This window comes from Myotis myotis, unplaced genomic scaffold, assembly GCF_014108235.1.
Source record: "Myotis myotis isolate mMyoMyo1 unplaced genomic scaffold, mMyoMyo1.p scaffold_m19_p_2, whole genome shotgun sequence".
In the NCBI taxonomy this organism is placed as follows: domain Eukaryota; kingdom Metazoa; phylum Chordata; class Mammalia; order Chiroptera; family Vespertilionidae; genus Myotis; species Myotis myotis.
Window position 1 is genome coordinate 78,310,242 of NW_023416324.1, and position 26,430 is coordinate 78,336,671.

At 40.5% G+C, this 26,430-nt stretch overlaps 1 protein-coding gene across 11 annotated transcripts in view; it reads right to left on the reverse strand.

Annotated features, from left to right (window-relative positions):
* The window catches only part of KDM1B (lysine demethylase 1B), a 51,877-nt gene that overhangs the window by 14,104 nt on the left and 11,343 nt on the right, over positions 1–26,430 (reverse strand). For 9 of the 11 annotated variants that reach the window (XM_036347522.1, XM_036347527.1, XM_036347525.1 and 6 more), the window contains 9 exons: positions 17,214–17,252; positions 13,664–13,868; positions 11,891–12,075; positions 8,852–9,028; positions 8,117–8,191; positions 5,821–5,958; positions 4,709–4,880; positions 1,663–1,790; positions 543–674 (listed from right to left, as the gene is read on the reverse strand). In XM_036347522.1, coding sequence (XP_036203415.1) covers positions 543–674; positions 1,663–1,790; positions 4,709–4,880; positions 5,821–5,958; positions 8,117–8,191; positions 8,852–9,028; positions 11,891–12,075; positions 13,664–13,868; positions 17,214–17,252 — 1,251 coding nt within the window. The remainder of the gene's footprint in view (positions 1–542; positions 675–1,662; positions 1,791–4,708; positions 4,881–5,820; positions 5,959–8,116; positions 8,192–8,851; positions 9,029–11,890; positions 12,076–13,663; positions 13,869–17,213; positions 17,253–26,430) is intronic. The other 2 variants (XM_036347521.1, XM_036347526.1) reach the window with 2 other exon arrangements.

Below are 26,430 nucleotides of genomic sequence, written 5' to 3' on the forward strand. Positions count from 1 at the left end.
AAGAAAAACAGAAAAGCATGATGGAAACATATGACCCAGGACCCTTTCCAGTTCTCGTAGTATGTGAGTTTATATCTCCAAGGCTATGGGAAATCATTTCCTGGCATTCAGAGACCAAAACAACAGTTACAGCCTATTTCAAGGAACTATCACTCAGCCATTAAAATTCATAAACACTATGTCAAAATGTGGCAAACCGTCATAATGTAGTGTAATATTTGCCTTTATGATTGCAACGTATAATACAAATGCACAGGGACAAAGATTTGAAGGGAAAGCTTTAAAGTGAAAATAACTGCTTTGGGTCAGGAATGTTGTAAGCAACTTGAACACTTTATTATGAATGAAAATGCATCTGTGCTACTGTTGTTTCCAAACAGTAGCAACTACGCAACTGACATGAATGATACTAACAGAAATACGTGGAGGAACCGGTTGACAGTCACAGCAAGTACCTGTCTCCTGTGTCATCCACAAGCCCCAAACTTCACATCCTCCAAAACTAGGGCCAAACCAGAGCCTCCCAATGCTGTCAAACTCACTGGAGATTTGAGCCGAATATCCAGTCCTTCAGCCAGTTTTTCAATGATGACGGAGTAGCCAGGAGTGAGGAGAGTATGGTCACCAGCAAATTGGGCAAAGAACTCGTTGTGGTCCCAGGAGCGAGCAGACACCTGGGAAACAACAGGAGAGGTTGGGAACAGAAGAGGGGTTCCCACCTCCTCTTGAGGCTGCACCGAAGGGACAAGAAAGGACTCCAAGATGGGAAAAGCCACCTAAGATAGGAGGGCAGAGCTGTCGTGAATAAGGCAAAACATGAAGGAGGGAGGGGACACACAGACCAACCCAGGTGAATCCCGCTGTTGGGGAAGGAAATTTCTCAACAATGCACAGGAACGCTACAAAAGATAGACATGATTTGGGTGTGGGTACCACTCCTTAATGAAAATAAAATCAACAACCCCAGAAAAGGAGAATTCTATGAGAGTAAAACTGCATTTGATCAACTCCATACAAAAATATACCAACTATAGGTCTTCAACATGGAAACTCTATAGAGGTTGAAATGCAGCATGATTTTGGAAAACAGTGCGATCCCAATCACCACGAAGAATCAAATGAACATGAAGAGGTCCCAAAGAGGACCATTCGGTCAGGGGCCATCTGGGGAGCCTCTATCCAAAATATTGAATATTTAAGTATCGAAATCACAGTTAGTTAAATAAATTAGGCAAGTTTAAATTTATTTTAGCAAAATAAACTGACCATAACTGCAAGGATACTCTTTTTTGGTCTTTTGAAAGCAGTGTTTTCAGACCATGCAGGGTTCCACAGAAATGGCCCCGGGGCCTCACTGAGGGGCACGAAAGGAGGGGTGAACGCACAAGGCTCTGGGCCCCTCCCCACTTCAGCCCAGCAGCCCCCCTGTATTAGGGTTACACACTGAGTTTCTTCACGGGCATTATTGGAAAAAAGATTCTCCAACTTTTTAAAAAAATAAATAATTTTTTCCCCCAAAACCACTGAGGTCATTAATATGTTCTGAAATAATGGTTTTTGAACTTTTTAAAAGAAAATTTATCTTTGTTGTTGCAGCAAAACCATTGTTTCCTGTTTACCCAAAGCAGCCCAGGTTCGATATTGAGATGATATAAAACCCACCTGATGGAGGTTGCTGCCACAGGCGTACTCCAGGTTGCTGAGGTGGAACTGAAGCACCTGCTCTTCCAGGTCACTGAAGTGGATGCCGGATTCCTTGATGAAAGCTTTGTAGATCTCCTCTATCTTCTCTGAAATGGGGACGGAGCAAAGCAGAGAAAGCAGCTTCAGCAGCGTTCTCTAATGCCTTATCTTTTGCTCTCAACCTCCTTCAACCCACAAAACCCAAAACTTCTCAAGCCCTTTCCCGAGCCGGCTCCGGGGAAGGACATCTGGATAAGGTGGGCTTCTCTCGGGAAGTAAAAGCGTATCTTAACCGGGAAGAAAGCTATGCAGGTTCTGGATCTCCAACCACGTTTCATTTCTGCTTAGCTGAGAAGCTGTTTCTTCTTTTGCCCAAGAAACAGAAAAGCACCCCCTGCGCATGGAAGGACAGACACTCAGAGAGGATCCCCACTCCTTCCTGGTCGCACTGCCATCACCTTCAGATCAAGTTTTTACAACATCTCGCCTCAACTTGAGGATCTGTGATGCACTGGCCACTGGCTATGTTCTCTCCCCAGTAAGAAAACTCCACCATGAACTGCCATCACGTCAGCCCTCTGCCTCCTCGCCTTTAATTACTGGTTCTCGTTGCCTGTGTAATAAATCCAAAACCCACAGCCAGACTGTGCCAGCACGTTTTTAGTCTTTCCCAACACGGCAACACCACCTGCCCACTCACAGGCCCTGCCGCAGCATCTCTTCCTGGCAAAGGCTGCCCTGCAGGGCCTGGACTGCGCCTCTCACCACAGCCCCCGCTCCCCGCCCCGCGCCCAGGCCAGCAGCACGGACTCTCCACGCCTCAGAAACCGCGTCTTGTTATCTAACCCCAGCACTTAACTATCCCACTCAACTGGAACTTTCAACTACACACACACAGCGCTGTGGGACCATTCCAATGACCGGCTAGACTCCTTTCTGGGGGTGGGGGAGACCCATGACTGACAAATTGTAAGAATCTCAGGCCAGGTCACTTCTTCATAACCTTCCTGGGAAGATGACCACCCAACCCACACTCTGCAGACACAAAGCTTCTATACGGCATGTGAACTTGCTTGACTAGCAACAGAACTGAGTATCAGTCAAGTTTTTTGTTTTCTAGACAACTCAAGATTCTCATTTAAAATTTCCATTCTTCCACTAGACTGTGATATGGGGGTGCCATAGCACCTAGACCACTGGGCGCTTTTGGTGTTTTTTTAATCACTTTCAGAACCATCTTGTAGCAATCCCATTTCTGCCTCCTGTCCTTTCTATTTTTCTTAGGTGTTGCATAGGCCAAGAACCAAGATTGTTGGAACAATATATAAAATTAAGTATAAATAGGTTGAGAAAAGTCTAAGGCAATTTTTATGTAAATACTATCTAAAAGCTTTAGTAATATGCTTTGTAAAATTAACTCTAACTTCTTAATATTTATATATATGTTTTTTTCAGCTAAGTGCTAATAAAGATCTGAGACAGCTGAGATGCTGCTAGCAGGATATAACTAACCTTATATAGAGGTGTGTGCATTATTAAAGCTTTTCAAAAAATATATTATAAGATGAAACAACTACTTACACACTAAGTTTTGCTGGCCCTCCCCTACTTCAGGTAAGGCCAAGACAAAGCTATATTATTATGTTTTTATTTGGTGACACTGAAAGAAGTTTAAAGAAAATGCCATCCAGCGACCACCACACACGTGAAAAGCAGTACCAAATTCTGAGAACTCCCTGAAAGCCAGCCTAATAACTATCCTCAATTCCAGAAAATTCAACCACTCACCACTTGGTCTGGACACTATGGCATATAATGAAAAGACCCCCGTTGATCCCAGTAAGTTTCTGAAAACATTCTGTTATGGTTTATCTATCAACACTCACCCAGGGCTATCACAGTGCAGGTCAGCCTCAGGGGGTGGGGCGGGCGGCTAAACAACAGGGGACAGCCTGTCCCCGCTACGAAAGGTTTACCCCAAACAGAGACGGATACCAGAATGAGGAACTAAGAATCCTCACAAAGAAACATATAGTTGAAGCAAATTAACATTCTAAGTGCTTTCAACAATAAAGAATTTAAATAAAAAATAATAAAATATAAAGCAGAAAAACAAATCCTAAAAACTGAGTTCAAATGTTTGTACTTTAAGAAACTCCGAAGTGCTTCCAAAAACGACAAGTGAATTCACTAGGTCATAAAACTGTAGGTTAAATAAATATCAACTTAAGCAGCAATATAGTAAAATCTCAGCTAGTACCTTCATGGAAATGTGTCATGACACACAGTCAAGTTTTCTAAAGAATTGTGATTAATACTGTCTATTCAGGGCCAAAGCCTAAAGAATTTGAAGGAGTCCAACTGGTGTGGCTCAGTGGCTGAGTGGCAACCCATGAACAAGGAGGTCACCGTTCGATTCCCAGTCACAGCACATGCCTGGGTTGCAGGCTCAATCCCCAGTAGGGGATGACGGGAGGCAGCTGATCAATGATTCTCATCATTGATGTTTCTATGTCTCTCCCCTTTCCCTTCCTCTCTCTGAAATCAATAAAAACTTATTTTTTAAAAAAGAATGTGAAAATTATTAAATTACACATTCTTGCATTCTTAAACAAAATATACTTAACCTACTGACCCCAAACAGAAAAGAAACCCTGGCATACAGAAACTCTTACCTAGAAAAGACATTATGTGGTGACTCTTTATTCACATAGGGCTTACCACACTTTGCTTAAAAGGAAGCATCTCTGGGAAATAGAAAATTAAACATTCACATCATTTTTTTTAAACGCCAGCTTTTGTGTAAAGTAAGATTTGTGTGGGTGCACACACAGGCAGCTAAAAGTCCCTGCGGAAGTTCTGCTCCCTCTGTAGACCAGTTGGGAGAACCCATCTGTCCAAAATGAATGCTTTGAAAGACTATCCTTATTGCATCACCAACCTCATGGATGAATGGTACTACTGCTGACCACCCTGGGTTAGAATGAGACTCAGAGGAACAATCAGAACACCATTCTCCCCATACCTCCTAAAGGGACATCTTGGAGCTGAGTCTTATCCTTCCTCCACTCAGAGACAACATCCAAGAGAGCATTAAAATGAAAATCCATGCGCTTGTCAATAGTGGGGTCAGTAATTCTTCCACCTTCCTGAATTAAGTCACATCTTTCTCCAAATTTATGCATGCTGATGCCAAGCTTCAAAAATAATAAGAATAAGAAGGTGAAAATTTTCCCTGGAAAAAATATGTACAGGTTCTAAGCTGAAATTAGACAGAGCTCTCCTGGAGAAAATAGCCTACTACCTCTCAAAGATAATGTTAAACATGCTTAACAGAAAGTGGCAGCAAAGGCAGGCAGTGAAAAAAGAATAGCATGAAGTCTAGGAGACCTTATTTTATGAGAATGTGAGGGCAACAGCAATAGCTTCTGTGCCAGGCACTCTCCAGCTTGCTGGCCAAGGTTTATCAATGCTGCTGGTGCTGCAGCTGGGCACTGCCTCTCTTCACTCTGACATCCTACCTCCTCTATGGACTCTCAGGTAATGAGCACACAAACACACAAACACTCAGAGGTTGGGATTGAATTTACTGTCGATAAATATTTTAGGAAAAACCTTGGACCTACCAGGTCTTCGAAGAAACTACGCAGGGATGCCCAGTAAAAGGTAGGATGTCCAGTTAAAGCTCTCAGATAAACAACATATAATTTTTTAATTTTTTTTTTTTTTTAGTATAAGTATGTTCTAAGTATTGCATGCAAAATACCCCATGTCATAGCTGGGACATACTTATACTAAAAAAGTACTTTTATTTATCTGAATTTAACTGGGAATTCTGTATTATTATTTGCTTAATCTGGCAACCCTAAAACTATGAGCTAATCCAGTGGCCTGTAAATAATACACAGATATAATTAAAGATCTTAGAGAAAGAAAAAAATATTCTAAGTCCTCGGGTAGCACCTTCTCACAGAGGCAGCACTACGCTTGTCTTTATTTACTTTTCAGAGAAGACGAAGGGGCAAGAAATCCTTCTGGAGCTGTTACCTATTACTTAAAAGCACATTAATACTACACAGAAGCAAACTGAGAATTTCTTCTTTCTTTATCTACAATACAAATCTTAAAGGGACCCACCTGTTCACACATGAGTGCTACTGGGTTGTTAATACAGCCATTGACAATCTGGGCTCCTCTTCCCACTATGACGCCTTTAAAAGATTTATCATCCCACACGCGGCCTCCAATTCTGTCTTTGGCTTCCAGCACAGTCACCTAAAGAGACAGACAATTGGGGAAGCTAAGTAAGATAGAATAGTCATATCAAATGCACTACTATCAATGCAGAATAATAAGTAGGTTCCATACTTGGTTAATGTTTTTATTACATTACTAGAAAAATGACTTTAAAAAGAAAGCAGTGTAAACAGAAGCCCAAGTGGCTGTTAACCCAGATTCTAATGACGAGTAAGTGAGTGGTTGGTCTGCTGGTGAAATCTTCAAATTATTCCCTCAAATCCCATAACGATAAGATCTGATGAATTAGCACATGAAATGCACTGGAAAGCTTTTACTAAACAGTATTCCATAAATTAAAAAGCACTATTAGAAACTAGGTTCAAGAGGAGATGTTGGCTTATGAAATATGTTTATGTGACAGAATTCCTAATTTAACGTTGCAAAAAATAGACCTTAACTTCCCTAAGATATGACTCACGTTTTAAAAAAAAAAAATCATGTCACCTTATGGGCTTGACCTAAGCAGGTTGGTCCCACACCCAAGCTGTTTAACTCCTTCAACTTTCTCATCCTGGTGGTATCAGGATGCTCCCCAGCGGGACAGCCCTGTGACTCAGTGCTACACTACACAGCCCTGGGGTGCAGTAACTGAACATGTGAGTCCTGTTCAGTGCAAGGCCAGTCATTTAGTCTCTGGGACCCGAGAATCTCTCCTTCAAATTGCTTGAGGTTCCCTGAGTTACCCATCTCTCTGGTGACTCAGAGGAATCTATTTCCTAAACAAAAGAGATGGGTGCTCTCCAAGGGGTCTCCCCCATCACCTGGCGAGAGAAAGGGAAGAGTAATACAGATCCTCTGAATATTGGAAGACCTACATTCCTCATTTTTTCCAACAAGAAAGGCTACAGCTGGTGGTTCTGCCCTCCCTACCTTCCTTCTCTTTAGATTAACACAGAACCATCGGTTTCTAGTTTCCTTTTAGTGTGAGAAGAAGGCTGAACATCAAAGACTCTGCATAGTAAGAACCTCCCCTGTAACATAATCTATGAGTTTCCCAAATAAAAGCAAACAAGAAACCTTGGCCCCAACATCTAACACTGAAATAAATAATCAATTAAAAAACCTCGTATCTTAACAGCTCTAAGAAAATACTTGCAAATGCAAACGTGCATCCTATAAATCCAACTCAGATACTTCTGCTTTGTCAGCAACACAATGTAATTCAAGACTTAGGTCCTCCATTCAAACAAGAGGAAAACCTCTCTCAGGCACAGCTACTGAAAGCTTTTCTTGTCCCTGAAACCTCCTTCAGAGAAGATTTTGTGAAAAAAGAAGTCGTCATTTCTTTTAGAAAGATGGAGAAGAGCAAAGAGACTAACTCAATTTTACCAAATTCATTTTCAGGCGTGGTTTAAGTGAAAACCAACGTCTTTGCAAAATAAGTTTTTAAAAGGGAGATATGTGTCAGATTTAGGAAGCCACAGAAACTTAAGGTTAATCTGAATGAGTCTAATACAAATTAGACATTGAACTGCACAAATGGTTTTTGTAATAGTTTCTATCTTGGCTATTTTGAACAACTGGAATAAAGCAAAATACCAGATAAAAAGAAAAAATTTCCCACCTCGGGGAAGCAGGCAACCCCAAATACGTACAGTACTTCAAAAGTCATGTAATCCTGTCTCAACCATGGATTAAGTAATTCAATCTTGCTTCCAAAAGCAAAGATTTTTATTTCTCAAGGCATAAGATTCAAAAGGTTCCTTTAATTTGCATAAGAAAATGTAACCAGGTATTTCAGAAACTTTTATAAAAGAAACAGTGAATTTCCAAACTGCTATCTGTTGTCTCAGACTATTGCAGGAATAAAGGATTTTTCCCAGTGACCCTGCTATTATGTCAGTAACAACCTGTCGGGAATTTCTACTTTGATACCAACTTAAAATCTCTTCCGGGTTGCTCAATAGTCTTAAACTCTCTCCAAAGCTGTGGGAATTTTTATCTTCCTTTACTTTTCTCTTATTAAACCAATTTCAAATCTTGTATCTTTTCTCGGATCAAGTGTAAAGACATAAAGATACCATGTACTCAGCATTCTTTGCTAAAATCAGGAAGTGGTTTCTAAGTCTTAGAAAATCTGGACCAGAGGAGCAGTTAACCATCTGTTTCCACCTCCATGAGCAAAAAATCTTACCTTAATTCCAAAGTTATGCAGTTGCCTAGCAGCTGCTAATCCTGCTGGACCAGCCCCAATAATGATGACTGATTTCTTTAAAAAAAAAAAAAGAAAAGAAAAGAAAAATATTATGCTAAGTGAAATAAGCCAGTCAGAGAAAGAAGTATCACATGATCTCACTCATATGTGGAATCTAATGAACAAAATATACCGATGAACAAAATAGATCCAGAGACACAGAAGCACGGGACAAACAAATCTCAGAGGGAAGGGGGCAGGGATAGATTAACCAAAGCATTTATATGCATATATGCATTACTCATGGGCACAGACAATAGTGCGGTGAAGGCCTGCGGGGGTGGGGGTGTCACTAGGGAAAAAAAGGGGACATCTGTCATACTTTCAACAATAAAGATAAATTAAAAAAAAATCTAATTAGAGCAATGAAAACAGTTGCTGTTTTATCTGTTCTGGAAGGTACTAACTACCAAGCAAATGGTTCATCTACATTTCTTTGATGCCCATAGCAGGAAGTTATTTTCCTAAAGAAAATACTTTAGTACTTTTCTTAAGTAATCCCTTCCTCTTTTCTACAGTCCAGGGAAACAGAATCCTCTCCAGAGAAACACATACTCCAGCAAGGCTTATTTTACACCTTTTATGGTGATAATGTGACTTCTGCTAGTATCATCAACAGCACCGTACTGGCCTTTATCCTGGCCGAGGGGTGTATTGCTAGAGCTAGTCACCTACACTGTGGTAATCTTTAGGAAGAAGACGCTGGTCGGTGCCCACGCTGAGAACGCCTGTGTTGATGAGACCTTTTCTCGTCATAAAATAAAGTATCCTCTCCACTTCCTGGACGCACCGAATGCGCACGAGACCCCGGACGATGATGTGAGGAATACATTTATGAGGAGTCAGAGCTTCCTGTGTTGGAAAATAAAACCAAACTGTTAAGGCAAACAAACAAAAAGCAACTCTTGGTTCCTCAAAAAGTGAAACATAGAATTACCACATGACCCAGCGATTCCACTCCCAGGTACATGCCCACAGGAACTGAAATCAGATGTTCAAAGTAGCACTGTTCAAATAGCCACAAAAATGTTCACCAACAGCTGAACAGAGAAACAAATGTGGCTTATCCGCACAGGGAATATTACTTAGCCATAAAAAACACTGAAGTGCCGATCCATGCTACAACAGGCACGAACCTTGAAAACAGTATGCTGGGTGAAGAAGCTCATTACAGAAGGCCACATGTTGTAAGATTCCATTTATATGAAATGTCAAGAATAGGCAAATCTATAGAGACAGAAAGTGGATTAGTGACTGCTGGGGGGAAGGGAGGGATGGGGAGTTTCTGCTTAAGGACTGTGGGTGTCTCTATGGGTGATGGAAATTTCTGGAACTAGATAGTGGTCATGGCTAAACAACATTGTATATGTACTTAATGCCACTGAAATATACATTTTAGAATCATTTAAATGGTAAATATTATGTTGTGTGTATTTTATCACAATAAAAAGAAACTATCAGGGTCCTGGCTGGTGTGGCTCAGTGTTTAGAGCGTTGGCCTGGGCACCCAGGGTCGTGGGTTCAATTCCCGATCAAGGGCACTTTCCTGGGTTGCTGGTCCAATCCCAATCCCTTGTTGGGGTGTGTGCAGGAAGCAGCCATCGATGTGTCTGGGTCACATCAATATTTCTCTCTCTCCCCCCACCCTCCTTTCCACTCTCTCTAAAAATCAATAGAAAAAATATCTTCACTCCTTGGGTGAGGATTTTAAAAAAAGGAAACTCTCAAGGTCATTCAAATTCATTATTTAACATGAAGAAATAAGATCAAAGGGAGGCTTGCCTGGTGAAGGGACAAAAGGCAGATATAACAATTTGTATCTTATCGCATAAGCTTCCCTTTGCTAAGAATGACTGCGAAGGGAGTATGGGGGCAGACTATGTAACGAATAACATATTCCTGACTCAATAAACAATGTAACAAAGGCCCCTGTAGAAACCCAGGCTGCTCTCTGTACTGGCAGCAGGAAAAGTTGGACTCTTATCACTGATGCGGGGGGACTGACTGAGGAACTTGAAAAAAAAAGACAGCACTGCCTTTCGCTGCTTGGCCCAGCTTTGGCAAGGCCTTGATCCATTTCAAAGATCCCAGAGTAATGCGGCCTGGGCCTGGTGTGAAGTTAGAACAGGCACTGGAGGTGGGAGTGGGGGTCCCTACCCCTGGCCTCTCCTTTACTTGTCCCCAACCCCCAGCTCCACCAGAACTTGAAATACAGGAAGATGACTATACACTTGAAGTAGTCAAAAATAACACATACAACGTTGACCTTCATTGCTTCAGAAGATAAACTGTTTGTATTTATGAAATTTAAAAACAATCCTTTCAAAGTCTTTGATTCTTCTATTGCAAACATTTGTGTTTTACCACTAAGGTAGTAAATATATACCCTATATAAACCATGTAACAAAGGCCACGGTAAAAACTCTTCTCATTAAAAATGAAAACGGGCCGGGCCAGCATGGCTTGGTGATAGAGCACTGACCTAGGAACCAGGAGGTCTCAGTTCAATTTTCTGTCAGGGCACTTGCCTGGGTTGCAGCCTCGATCCCCAGTGTGGGGTGTGCAGGAGGCAGCCGATCAATGATTCTCTCTCATCATTGATGTTTCTATCCCTCTCTCCCTCTTTGAAATCAATAAAAATACATTTTTAAAAAATTTTAAATGGATCCAGGCTGACAAGTTCAGGATTTTTTTTCTTTATGATTTGTCCCCAGTATAAGTTAAAATTCAAAGTCAAATTTTAAAATGTGAAGAAAAATTAATCTGATGCTGTTTCTAAAAACTGTATCTTTATTATTATTCACAGGAAATTCTGAGCACAATTTTGTTCAGTTCAGCAAATGTTTATTGAGCACCTGTATCAAACCTGTTGGGGACAAAATGAATAATTAATTCTACCTTGCCCAGCATACTCACCTGGATATAATTTGTATAAATGGCATTAACACCCATCACTTAATCAGGTCACCTCATACTGGAGTCTAATCCAGTGAAATACTAGGGTGGAGCGGGCATATCTTTCTTGGTGGCCTTGCAAAATGATCTGCACTGAGAAGCCCTTGATAATTGCAGAAGAAATTAATAAATCAGAAAAATACTGGGGTCAGAAAAGGCTTTGTGGTGTTTTCTTTTTTAAAAAAATGCTTGTATTTCCACCACACATACCACACACCAAAAATGTATCTTCACCCCTTTCAAGGCTGGTACTGTATGTATAAATCCCTAACTTTTATTCAGTCCCAACAGAGAGCAAAGGTTGTTTGAGGATAATGAGGTGAATATATATCCTGCCCTCAATGGTTTAATCCAGTCTTCAGTGTTTCACCTTTTCTCCTGGCGTAGCCATTGGAACTGTTTGAACCAAACTTTGCACCTTACACTCACTCACTAGAGAGTTAAGATTCCAACAACACATGGTCTAAAGTGGTGGTTCTCAGGGAGGAAAGACTTTGCCCCCCTTGGCAATAGCTGGAGACATTTTTGGTTGTCACAACTGGGGGTGCTCTGGCATCTAGGGGGCGAAGAGGCCAAGGATGCAACTAAACATACTATAATGCACAGGACAACCCCTCACACAAAGGCTATCCCCTGAAACTTTCAACGCTTCCGAGGTGGAGAAAGCCTGGTCGAAAGGTTCTATCCATAGGTAGCCTGGCTCCTCTCTTTTAAGGGAAGTCTCTGTCCCGTGCTGGAGCTACCATGCCCTGCACTTACTTTGCAGTTAGTGTACCACAGGGCCAGGATGAGGTTCCTCAAGGCCAGGTACATGGTGGGGTCGCGGGAGTACTCTGGGAACTCGTAGAGCTCATCCAGCTCCATCACGTCCGGCCGCACGCACAGGGCTTTGCCGCACTCATTGGGCTGGTAGAAAGGCTGGAAGTACCGGTTCATGCCTGGGACTGACAGAAGCACAAACAGGCAAATGCTCCAAGCTGTCACCTCCAAATGCAGGTGAATTAAAGCGCATTATCAAATCAACAAGGACAGCCAAGTCTGTCCTACTGTATTTCTGCTTCCTCCTTCCAGTTAGACAACATATGTGGAAATTAAACACATATTTTTCTCATTCTTCACAAATTTAATTTCCATGGTATGGACAATTCTTTAAAAGCAGTAATTCTGGTAAAAAAACAAAACAACAACAAAAAAAACACCCACATACTATAAAAGTTACCATCTTAGCCATGTTTAAGTGTACAGTTCAGTAGTGTTAAGTATATCCATATTGTTGTACAACAGATTCCAAAACTTTTACAACTTGCAAAACTCAAACTCTGTACCTACTGAACACCAACTCCCCATGGAAAAATATTTTAACTTGGAATTTTTCTGATTATAAGATGAATAGGTTCATAGGGGAAATAGCAATCACTAACTCCTGATAATCTTTGAGAGGGGGTTTACAGACTACCAGTGCTGTTTCTCTGAATGGAAAATTTTAATATTATAGAAATTTGTTTTTACAAAGCCAGAAAAAAATGCTACTTTATATTTTCTAACTTTATTTTTTTTAACTTATGACATCGAGAATAGTTTTCCATGTCATTACCCTGGACTTCAATGGACATAATATTTTCTTATCATTTAATCATTCCACTAATGCTGGGCATTGAAACTTCATCCTATTATTCACTATTATAAGCAATGCCACCCAAATTTCTTTGCACAAAAATCTTTGGACTTACTTTATAACTTACTTTGATAATTTAGTTAGGATACATTCGCAGGATGAAAGTTTTTGATCACACTGCCAAATTGTCCTTCACAAATGTGCAAACCCACTAATTTGAGTGCCCGTTCCATCCCACTTAAACTAACACTGGAATTGTTTCTCTTCTGCTTTCATTTCGACCACAGCTACATTTTGGAGGGCCCAGAGTTAAAAACCTTAAGACAGGGCCACAATGTCAAAATCTTTTCACATCATCAAAAACGAAGTTGTCAATTAAAAAATAAAATAGAAAAAGAAAAAAGTGTTCAGGCAGAAAATCTAGAATTCTTGCTTGTACACAAAGAATTCCAATGTGGAATCTTAAAGTCATGCCCGACAAGCATGCCTGCCCTGACCTAAAGTTCTGAATTTTTTTCAAGAGTGAATCATTTTGCTGAAATTCTCCAGGGCATAATTAGAAGTAGAAAGACTCAGAATAAAAAGAAGGACGCTCAGATAGTCAAAGATTTCTTCTGGTAATGTTAGAGTTTGCATTATCATCAACTTATCCAGCTTTCAAAAACATACTCATTAAACTCTGTACACAACGATTCCTGAACAAGTGTTACAGGCTTTCCGATCACTGAGGGAAAAATTAACTGCACAATATACACAAATGATACGACATCCACAGCATAACCAAATCTATGATGTAATGAGGTGCTTTATAGCACATGCTGCACACACTAAGTCTCTTCCATTCTGCTCACCCACACATTTCCAGGGACTGAGGGGGGTGTGGGGGGGAAGCAGGGAGTGCCAGGACCAGCTCTCACCCAGCACAGAGGGGACCGCCTTGGCGTGCTCCAGCTTCCCGGGGCTGGCGTCGCTGGCTGCGCGGTTTGTGCTGGTGCAGGAGGGGCTCATGCCAACGCAGTCAGGGTAGTAGGCAGAGAGCAGGGGTGCTGCCACGCTGTCTTTCAGCAAAGGAGGTAGAATGAGCATGGAGTACCACCAATGGTTGGAAACTTCCGACACTCTCTGAAATGGGCAGAGCAAGACGAAGAGGGACAATGGCAGACAGGAAATGTACATGCAGATCCAGCCAAGGACAGATGACTGTCTCCACGGTATTCATCCTTAGCCCCTCTACTCTGCCTTCCCCCACTCAGCAATCCTACACCAGAGTTCGGCACACTCAGATTCAGAACCGGAAGTGGCTGGCGATACCTGGAGAGCCATGTTTCCAAGACAGAGCTGTTTCAGATACACAGCAACAGCCTTCCCCTCTCGCCCTCCCCTCCTCGGCAAACCCACCAACCCCAGGTCGGTCTTGAAGCTGCACCCACTGACTGCACTGCCGGTGTAAGTGCGACAGGACAACTTTCTATTCCGTAATCATTTTATCTTCCATCCCCCTTTTTACTAGAAGCCAAAGATAATTTAAATTGAAAAACTGGGCAGAAAAAAAATAATTCACCTAAGTAGTAGCCAAGCATTACTGCTTTTTGCCAGAGGCTACAAAAATATTTTCAGAGGGAAAAGTACACGACAACCATCAAAATAGATGCTAAATGTAGAGCTGAACAAGTAAAAGCTATGTTTGGTCTTTAAATGTGTGACCACATTCCAGAGTTGACTTAACATATGGAATCACTGGATCAAAGCATCCCCATGATGACTAACTCCTGCAATAAAAAGAAAAGCTGGTCGGCTTGTAAAGCAAACTCCACAAATCCTACGTTAGACAGCCTTTTCTAAAAGTGAGGCTGAATACATGCCCCAAGAATCCTAAGAATCTGATCCAGAGCCCCTCTGATGTTAGTTTTCTAGGCGCCCAGCAAATGCCAGCTGCCATCAAGCAGGGGCTTGTGAACTCAGGGTCTACAGAGTTCATCCAGATTGGAGATGCATCCTGTTTGCCCTGCAAATTTCACAGAGTCCAAATCTGGGACAAGCAATTTTCAGTTGACTACAAGCCCCAACACTCCCTACAAATCACATTCATTGTTAAGTGCCTTGCCCCAAAGGCATTTCTGTGTGCAATCTTTGTTCTCCAGGCCTGTTTTAGGTTTGGCCCTTGATGGCAGAGCTGCACCAAAAAGAAAGAAAGCTTCAGTCCCTTCCTCAACACACCAGGGCTGCCTCTATGGACCCCCTTCTGAGCAGAGCGCCAAGGACAGAGTAAACTGAGGGTTCAGACACTCCAAATAGACCACAGAGAGGGCAGAATGCAGGTGACTTACAAAACATTCACCCAAGCTCTTCCCTTCGCTTACACTTCCTGGGTCTTGCAGCTATGTTGGTAAATTGAGTCAGGACCCAACAGAGAGCCCCTGCCATCCTATTAACGCCTCCCCCCCCCCCCCGCCCCAGTGTTTCCTCCCCATAGAAGCTCACTTGAGGGTGCTCCCAACCTCTGCATTGGAACATGAGAAACTAAAACAGTGACTAATAAACTAGCATTTGATCTTGCTACTCCAAGTGTGTTCTCTCAACACACTCGCCATTCCCGGACACCTGGCTCTCATTTTGTCCATATACCATAAAAAATTCCACTGTCATCGTGAAGACACATACCAATGAAGAACTTGTACTTGATCTAGTCAGTCTATTAATGTAATAAAATACCCGCTATACTAAGCTAAATAGTATTCCCCCAGAACCTCAGAACATAACCATTTTTGGAAACAATGTCTCGCAGACCTTGTCATACTGGAGTCTTAAATTCGCTATGACTAGCATCCTTAGAAGAAGAGAAGAGACAGAGAGACAGAAAACACACGGGGAGAGGGTCATGTGATGACAGAGGCAGGGACTGAAGTGATGTGTCTATAAGCCAAGAAATGCTAAGAATTGCTGGCAACACCAGAAGCTGGAAGGAGCAGGAAGGATCCCCCCTTACAGCCTGCAGGGGAAGCACGGCCCCGTTAACACCTTGATTTCAGACATACAGACTCTGGAGTTATGAGACAATCAACTCCTGTTGCTTTGCGCCACCCAGTTTGCCGTGATTTGTTACGGCAGCCCTAGGAAGCTAATACAGGCACTCAGAAAATTTAGAAATTGCTTTGAAAGTGCCCCTAGAATCCACAGAAACGGAAAAAGGGTAGACAGGTGATATGGCTAGAAGCCTGATCCTGACCCCTCCTTAATGAAGCACAAAAATAAATGACTGGCAGATGAACGTCAAGGGAATGAATCTTCCAAACTTTAAAAGTTCATGTATCCCAAGAGTATGGCCTTTGTCCCAAAGCTCAAATTCTTCTGCATGCTAAATGGTCTAATGTTAGGGTCAGATTCATAAGGCACTGTATTTACGCTTTCCTTCCTTTCTACAGTCTCATCCTGTCTATCCTAATCCCGTATTATTTGGGCCACTAGTTTACCATGGAAATGTTTTAGGGAACAACTAATTATTTAAAAATGTGTGTATGTGTGTGTTTCACACCCCCCTTTATATAACAGAATGGTTTTAAAATAGATTTTCTAGATGTTAAGTCTTCCTTTGCCTGAAAACAAACCACGGTCCTTGCGATTCAGAAATCTAGAAAAACTGCAAATTAATAATCCTGAATTACTGAAATGCAGAAAAACCCAGAACCTCAGAATTTCAAAAACTCAAGAGTCTTAAAAAGGCGTTCTATGAAACAGCCATTGGCTCTGATTATGCAGCCCATGGATTGTGCCAGCTCCAGTAGCAAAGCCCCATAAGAAATGAAATGTGGCCCTAGCTGGTATGGCTCAGTGGATAGAGCTTCAGCTTGTGGACCAAAGGGTCCCAGGTTTGATTACAGTCAAGGGCACATGCCCAGGATTGTGGGCTTGATCCCCAGTAAGAGGCGTGCAGGAGACAGCCGATCAATTATTCTCTCTCATCATTGAAGTTTCTCTCTCTCTCTCCCTTCCTCTCTAAAATCAATAAAAATATGTATTTTTTTAAAAAGGAATGAAATGTGTGAGGCTTCGCCAGCTGAAGACACCGTTCCCTTCCACAAAGGGCCAGGACAAAGCAGTTACATCAAGGCCTGAATACACAAGGACACTCTCACAGTTGAATCTGGGCCAAGACCACCAAACTTTAGGCCCCTTGTTCTTTTCTTGAAAGGATTCAAGCAGAGTTGTAAAGTCACCCATGAAAAAAAAGTATAACAAGCCTGATCTTTATCGTAAAGCAAGGTAGCAGTTTCTTCCTCTCTATCTCCTTTTAATGCAAAGCAATATAACTTTATTTTAAGTTGGGGAGGATCGCCTATAACACCACTATTGCTAGCATTTTCATCATATCATTATCATGTTACATTGAAACTGTTATTGTCATTTACACATAGCGCTTATCATTGGAGAGGCAATGAACTCCAATCTAGAACATGCAGAAATACTCACTAGATCCTCTGGGAGGGAACAATGATCTGGGGTCTCGGGCTGAAAGGCAAACCAAGTGTTAATTAGCTTTACTTGTAAAATATAGTCTTCAGTAACAATTTACCTTCAAGAAGATATCCCTTTTCACCTTTTAGACTGGCAAAGAAAAAACTGTGATAAACCACTGTATGCATGAAGCTGCTCTCACAAGAACATCCAGGTGGAAAGCTAAAGAAATAATGACTCTTGCCCGGCCAGTGGAGCGTTGACCTAAGAGCCAGGAGGTCAAGGTTCAATTCCTGATCAGGGCACATGCCTGGGTGGTGGGCTCGATCCCCAGTGGGTGGCGTGCAGGAGGCAACCAACCCATAATTCTCTGTCATCATTGATGTTTCTATCTCCCTCTCCATTCCTCTCTCTGAAATCAATAAAAATATATTTTTTAAAAAAAGAAAGAAAGAATAACTCTGGAGAGCAATGGGACAAAATATGAAACTTTTAAATGAACCATAATTTGGCATTATCTTGTATAACTGAAGATGTACATACTGCATGTTATATTTTCCAGAGAGGCCCTCATACATGTGCACCAACAGAAGCAGAAAATGTTCAAAAGGAATGAATAGAAAAAAGCTAGAAAACAGAAAAAAGCTAAACACAACCCAGAAGCCCATCAAGAGTAGAATGGATAAATAAACTGTGTCATAGTCAAACAATGGTCACTGTCTGGTGATGAGAACGAACAAACTACAGCCACACACTCTAGCGCGGATGTACCTGACAAGCACAACGGAGAGAGAAAGCAGCCAGACCCCAGAGAAAACACACTGCATGATTCCATTCACATAAAGTTCAAAGGCAAGCACAACATCTGCAGTGTTTTCGGTCAGAATAGCCAGGGAAGGAGGCTGTGAGGGAAAGGGGGTGCTGGGAGACTGTGAGGGGCCGGTAAGTGTTCCGTCTCTTTACTGGAAGCTGGCTAAATGGGGACTTTGGGAAAATTGAGAGCTACATGCATTTTCTGTTTATATATTTCAAGAAAAAAGTTACCTAAGTAAACTGTAGATTGGCATACCCTAGAGCCCCGCGGATCTGGCCCTGGGGATGCGCTCTGGAGAAACTTGGCCTGTGCCCTAGGACAGGCTTGCACGAATGCTCACAGGAGCGTGGGGTGTAAGAGCCCCAAACCAGAAACAACGGTCAAGCCCGTGAACAGGAAAATAGACACATCGTGGTACAGTCACACACCGCAATACTACACAGCAGGGGAAATTAATAGCTCAGAGCTCTGGCATCAACATGGGCGCATGCGAAAAACCTCCACATTGAGTGAAAACAGCAAGCTGCAGAATACAAACAAGATGATACAATGTACAGCCAGTCCAAAAGTAGGCAAAACTTTACACGCTGTTTAGGGTTTTGTAAATATGTAACAAGAAGCTGAGGAATAATAAATACACAATTCGGAATACTGTGTCCTGGCAGTGAAGGGAAGATAGGGAAGGGGTGAGGGGTGCCAGGAAGTGACAGAGGCTTTGGTAATAATGCTCAGCTTCTACAGCTGCTGGATACATGAGTGTTTGCTTTAATTCTTTGTTCCTTACACGCAAATGATAAATCCTCTTTTGTGACTAAGAATTATTTCATATTAAAACAATGGTATGTTCTCTTTGACACAGAAATGTTATAACTAGGAATTGATCCTACAAATATACAGAAAAATGGCAAAAATATAAAGTTATTCATCACAGCACTGCTAACAACAACCGTTTAAAAGTCACCTAAATGCTCTCAATCATGTGAAATACATCAGGTTACAGCCACTCAGTAGAGTATGATACAGGCTTTAAAGAGAAAGAGGTCTTTAGGTCCTGAGATGGCAATATCTATAGGACATACTAAATGAAAAAAAGCAAGTTCCAAAACAGTGTGCATAGCTTGCTCCCATTCTTTTTTTTTTTTTTAATATATTTTATTGATTTTCCACAGAGAGGAAGGGAGAAGGACAGAGAGCTAGAAACATTGATGAGAGAGAAACATCGACCAGCTGCCTCCTGCACACCCTTCCCCGGGGATGTGCCCGCAACCAAGGCACATGCCCTCGACTGGAATCGAACCCGGGACCCTTCAGTCCGCAGGCCGACGCTCCATCCACTGAGCCAAACCAGCCAGGGCATGCTCCCATTCTTTTTAATGTTATTTTACAAATAAACCTTTCCAGACTTTGTCCTTGACTGAATACCAAGCTCAAAACCAAAGGGACTCTGAATCAATAAACACCATTTAAATAAATATTTCAAAACTTCAGGCTACAGACAGTAACAGCCTGGAGCAGTAGCTCTCAAGGGACAATTTGGGGATGGAGCGGAGGGGGGAAGAAGTGTAAAACATGATACTCTACTTAGGAGCTGGCATTTAAGAAGACCGGGAAGCCTTCAACTTTAAGAGGGTTTGGAAGGAGAGAAAGGCAATTAAGTTTTCAAAAGCTTAAGGAATCTGAGACCTCTCAGTCCTCCTGGAAAAAAGTTCTTGATGTTAAAATACATTCAACTACGTGATGCATCAAAATAAAGAACTTGGGGTAGAAGGAACTGTGGTGAGAGAAATTGTGGGGAGTATTAAACCCAGTAAATACAGAAGCAAGAGTAAGCAATGGAGGGATGGTGGTTATGGAAAATAAAGGGTACATTTACTCTGACGGAGTACACTAAACTAAAACACGAAACACTAACAAAAATTGGGAGCAAGGAAAGGGGGCGGAGGGCTAACGTGTGACATAACTTCCTTTTCCCACTTTCATAGCAGGGCGTGAATTAATATCTAAAATTGAAACATGCAACTGAAACAAAGTGATTCTACTACTATTTCTGGAGATGAAGAAATAATTATCCTATGTTCAACAACTTCTTATTTCATTTTGGCTTCTTTTGCTGATTTCAAATTTTGCTCTACGCAATCATTTTACATAAAACCAGCATGCATAGTAAGTACTATTTCTTAACATGGGAAGTTCTCAGCCAGGTCTGTTGCTTGAAATACATGAAGATGAAGATATACTGTTAAATAAATCTCATTTAGTATGGTTATTTCATGATGATGACTGCACGAGTTTTCTTTTGTTATCATCTTTGTCCTTTTCTATACTGTTTGACTTTTTCAGTAATGAACATGTATCATTGGTCTAAAAATAAACTCATTCTAAAGAAGAATTCAGACTTTTCAAAAACTACTTAAACTAAAAAATATGGAAAAGGACAATTACCATCCCCCCAAAAAGTCAAATAAACAAAAAAAGGGACATGGATATTTTGAACAATTAGTAGTTAAAGTTGTACATTCCTTTGTCGGCAGGTAAAAGAAAGGAGGGATTATGTATACTAGTAATTCCAAATGATAGTTAAACTAAAGCTAGTCAAAGCACAAATCAAAATGATTTTAATATAAACTTTTTATGTAAAATTATACCCAGTATTTAATAACACACATTAGTAAGCAAGTCATCCAAAAATATTTTAATTGTTGCCAAAACCTGTTTGGCTCAGTGGATAGAGCGTCGGCCTGCAGACTGAAGGGTCCCAGGTTCGATTCCGGTCAAGGGCATGTACCTGGGTTGCGGGCACATCCCCAGTAGGAGATGTGCAGGAGGCAGCTGATCGATGTTTCTCTCTCATCGATGTTTCTAACTCTCCATCTCTCTCCCTTCCTCTCTGTAAAAAATCAATAAAATATATTTTTAAAAAAAATTTTAATTGTTAGAAGAACTGTTTAGAAACTTCAGAAATAGGTTGAATGAAAATGGCCCAAAGGCTAATTGCTATTAAAATAGTCTGCTATTTTTTCCTACTCTTGGTTGAACTCTCCTTTATACATTATAATGAAATGCCACTGAGTCTACTTTTGGCTTGAGAAGTAATCTTGGACACAGGGCCTGGTTAAATCCAGTGCAGCCATGACATTATTTCGGCAGCTTCCCCTTTGCCACACAAGCGCGTGCACCTTCATTCCTCAAACCCCAATTCCCATCAGCGCACTCAGCCTGAAAAATGAATTACCCACCGCCTCAGCGTCAGCCCTTCCCATCGTTTTCTCTTCTATCCCTCAGAGAGGCCTTCTACTCTGAAGACTGCGCTCAAGAATCAATTAAAGGCTAAACTGAAAGGTTTCAGGACAAGATTTGTTCAATCCAGGACCCTGGTCCCAGGCTTAGATCTGTGCTTCCTACCCTTCACTCCCAAATTACCAACATCCAAAATAAAAACAAGGATATCACCATAGAGCTCGCTGACATTAAAAGGAGAATAAGGGAACAATGCAAACAACTTTAAGTTAACAAATTTGACAATCTAGATGTAATAGGCAAATTTCTTGGAAAAATACACCCACACTCTAAAACAGGTAGAATAAAACCACCTACATTGTCATATATGTTAAAGAAACTGAATTTATAATTTTAAAACTTTTCACAAAGAAAACTGACCCAAATTACTTCACTAGTGAATTATACCAAATGCTAAAGAAGAAATATCAACATTACCCAAACTCTTTAACAAAATAGAGAAGAGGGATATACTTCTGGATTCATTTTATGGAGCCTGCATAACTCAGACAGCAACACCCAAGAAGAACATTACAAGAAAAGAAAACTGTCATCACGAACACAGATGCCAATATTCTTAACAAAATATTAACAAACTGAATCCAACAATTCATTAAAAGGATAATGCATTAAGAACAAATGAGATTTTTTTCCAGGAATGTGAGGTAGTTTCAACATTCCAGAATTAGTCTAATTCACCACATTTACAGATGAAAGGAGAAAAACCACATGGTCATCATACAAGATGTAGAGAAAGTATTTGACAAAGTCCAACTTCCATTCATAATACAAAGTTCTCAACAAACTAGGAACACAAAGGCACTTCTTTGATCTGATAATAGGCATTTGTGAAAAGCTACAGCCAGCATTATACATAATGATAAAATACTGAACACATTCCTCCTGTGTCAGGAATAAGACAAGGATGTCTACTCTCCAACTTCTATTCAACATGGTACTGGTGGTCCTGACCAGTGTAGTAAGGCAAGAGAAAAAGAGAGCAAAAAGATGAGTTTTTTTAAAAAGCAAAACAGCCTTTATTCACAGTTGTTGCAACTATAGAAAACCCAAAGGAATCTACAAAAAGGCCTATGAAATGTAATAAATTTAATAACTTAACAAAGCCTCTGGGTATAAAATCAACAAATAAAAATTGTATTCTATGTCATTGCAACAAACAACTTGAAAATGAAGTTAAAAATAAATTCTACTTACAATCACAGGAAAAAAACACACAAAATATCTAGAAATCTATTTAACAAAAGACATCCTCAATGAAAATTAGGAAACACTGTTGGGAGAAATTAAAGATCCTGAGAAGATGGGGAGATGCACATGCTCGGGGTCACAACAGGGGTTGAAAACGTTTTCTGTAAAGGGCCAGGTAGTAAATGGTAGGTTCTGTGGCTGATACGGTCTCTGTCACAACCATTCTGCCACTGCAGCATGAAAGCAGCCACAGACAATACATAATGACTGAGCAAAGCTGTGTTCCCATAGAACTTTACTTTCAAAAACAGGTGGGGGGAGGCAGATTTGACCCATAGTTTGCTGACCTGTGGATTAAAAGACAGAAAAAATGTAAGAATGTCAATTCTTCTTAAAATTATCTATAGAGTCAATGCATGACAAAAAAAAATCCCAGAGGCCTTTTTGTAGATATTGACAAGCTGATAATAAAGTTTACATGGTAACATAAAGAACCCAGGATAGCCAAAATAATCTTGAAAAACAAAAACACAGAGGAATTTGCACTACCTAATTTTAAGACTTATTATAAAGATACAATATGCAAGCCAGCTGAGTACTGAGGTAGGAATAAACGAAGAGATCAATGGAACAGAGTCCAGAAATAGACCAACATGTATGGCCAACGGACTTTTGATAACAAAGCCAAGATAATTCAAGGGAAAAAACAGTCTTTTCAACATATGGTACTGAACAACTAAATATTTATCTGAAAAGAGCATTGAATCTTGACCTTATACCTCGCATAAAAAACAAAAACTAACATGAGATAAGTGACCTTAATGTAAAAGCTAATACTAAAAAGCTCCTCAAAGAAAACATATGAGACTATCTGTAAATTGAGAGTCAATGATTTCAAAATATCTAAACATAAAAAAATGAGTAAACTAGGCTTCAAACTTAAAAACTTCTCATCAAAAGACATTAAGAAAATAAAAGGGTAAGACAAAAACCAGGAAAAATATTCAAGATTATATCTCATATCCAGATTACTCAGGAACTTCTACAAAACAAACCTAATCTTTAAAAAAGTTTTAGACAGGTATTTCTCCAAAGACAAGGTATAAATGGCCAATAAGCATATGAAATGATACTTAACATCACTAGCCATCAGAGAAATGAAAATTAAAACCACAATGACATACCAGTACATGCCCATTAGAACAGCTAAAATTGAAATTAAAAATTTTTTTAAAAGAGTTAACACCACCAAATGTTTCAATATGCTACAACTGTGGAGAACCATTTAGCAGTTTCTAAAATATAAATTCACCATCTGACTCAACAGTTCCACTCCTATGTATTTACCTTTAAGAAATGAAACCATAGGTCCACAAAAAACACCTGCACAGAATGTTCACTACAGTTTTATTCATAATAGCAAAAAATTTAAAACATCACAAATGCCCTTCAGGGAAAATAGTTAAACAAGTTGTGGTATTCCACTCAGCAATAAAGAGAGCAGACAAAACTCTGGTAAGAATCAGAACAGTGATCGCCTCTAGTGGTAGGGAAGGAAATAACTAGAATTTTTTAAGGTAGTAGAAAAGTATATCTTAATTGGGTATTGGTTACACAATGTAGACATTTTCCAAAACTCAATAAAATGCATTGAAGATCCGTGCATATATTATGACTCAATTAAAAGAAAGATGCAGCCCGGCCAGCGTGGCTCAGTGATTGAGGGTCGACCTATCAACCAGGAGGTCATGGCTCGATTCCCGGTCAGGGTATCAACCAGGAGGTCATGGCTCGATTCCCGGTCAGGGTATCAACCAGGAGGTCATGGCTCGATTCCCGGTCAGGGTATCAACCAGGAGGTCATGGCTCGATTCCCGGTCAGGGTACATGCCAGGGTTGCGGGCTCGACCCCCAGTGTGGGGTGTGCAGGACGCAGCCAATCAATGATTCTCTCTCATCATTGATGTTTCTATCTCTCTCCCTCTCTCTTCCTCTCTGAAATCAATAAAAATATATTTTTTTAAAAGAGCAATTTCACATATATTAAAAAATGATCTCTCTGTACTATAAGCCTTTAACCTTTAAGTAGTTAAGTTGTATCAAGAGCCTTAAAAGATGTGCCAAACAGAAATATGTATTCAAATGCATAAAAAAAGTCCTAATACAGCAATTTTCATTTCATGGAACACATAAACTAATTACTAAAATCCTGCAGCACGCCAAAAAAAAATTTTTTTTGCCAATCTGACAAAAATATTGGTATAATTTTGATTCATTCACACCAGATGGCTATTGTTGTGTTGGCTGTTGTCATTTTTTTATTTGACAATCTAAGGGAAAAGAGGTCTGTAACCCTGACTAAATAGTCAAGTATTGCATGTTTTAAAAATTCTTGCACCGTACCAATTGAAAATTGCTGTTTTAGCAGGATAGATTATTAAGAGTAGTTACCTATTAGGGTGAAAAGGAGGAAATGGTTAAGGAGGACTTTCATTTTTTATTTCTGTATTATATATATACATATACACACACACACATATTCAATTTACTTTTTTAAAACCCTGAGATTATATTCATGTAATACTTATGTAAAATTTAAAATAATACCAATATAATTCCTAAATGTCCATACCCTATTTCTCAACCATTTCACTTAGCAAAATTTTCCAAATGTTTACAATATTTATAAGTTGCTTTAATAGTATTTATATCTTAACTCCCAGGCTTTAAAAAACTTGATCATAAACTTTATAAAAGTTTTCACTCATTCTTTTATGAGAAATATTTGAACTAAGAAAATATTTTGCAAGTGATGATTGTGAATATACCAAAAACCATGGAACTGTATACTTTAAAATTGTTAATTTTATGACATGTGAATTATATCTCAATTTTTTAAAGAAAGTATTTTACTCCCAAGATTATGACTTCTAACATTTTTTAAAGTACTGAAGAAACCAGGGACATTTGTGTAAATGAATGCTTTAACCCATTAAAGCAATTACACATTTTAAAAACTAAGTAACTGCCAAATATAAAAAATACCAGAGACCCGGTGCACGAAATTCATGCACATATATTAAAAAATCACCTCTCTGTACTATGTAACTCTGGCACACTGAGGGGGGTTCCTCAGTCTGGCCTGCACCCACTCGCAGTCCGGGACCCCTCCCTCCTTACTACCTGCCTGCAGTGGAGGCGGGAGAGGCTCCCACCACTGCCACTGTGTTCGCCAGCCATGAGCCCGGCTTCTGGATGAGCAGTGCTCCCCCTGTGGGAGTGCACTGACCACCAAGGAGCATCTCCTGCATTGAGCGTCTGCCCCCTTGTGGTCAGTGTGTGTCACTGAGACTGGTCGTTCCGCTGTTCAGTCGATTTGCATATTAGGGTTTTATGATATAGGACTAGAGGCCCAGTGCACGAAATTCATGAATGGTAGGGTCCCTAGGCCTGGCTGGCGATCAGCGCCGATTGGGGCTTTCTGGATGCTGGCTGGGGCCTTCCTTCATTCCATACTGCTCCCTGGTGGTCAGCGCACATCATAGCAAGCAGTCAAACTCCCAGTCGGTCGAACTCCCAAGGGGACAATTTGCATATTAGCCTTTTATTATATAGGATTTTCTTTTTTCTTTTTTTTTAATATAGGATTTTCTTCCTTTGTCTCTATTGTTGGTCAGAGTAGCTGCATAATCTTATTCCAGCCAATGAGATATAAATAGAAATCTACTGTTGGAACTTGCAGGAAAGCTCCCGATTAAAGAGGGAGAGACTCAGCTGGCACAGCTCTCTTGCTCTTTGACTCTCCCATCTTTACTGCTTAGAGTTTGGACAGAAAGGCTGACGGTGCAGCAACCATCTTGTAGCAGAACTAGAAACAACAAGACTTCTTTGGGCAACTACACCAACCCTGCTCATAATGAGAGAAAAATAAAA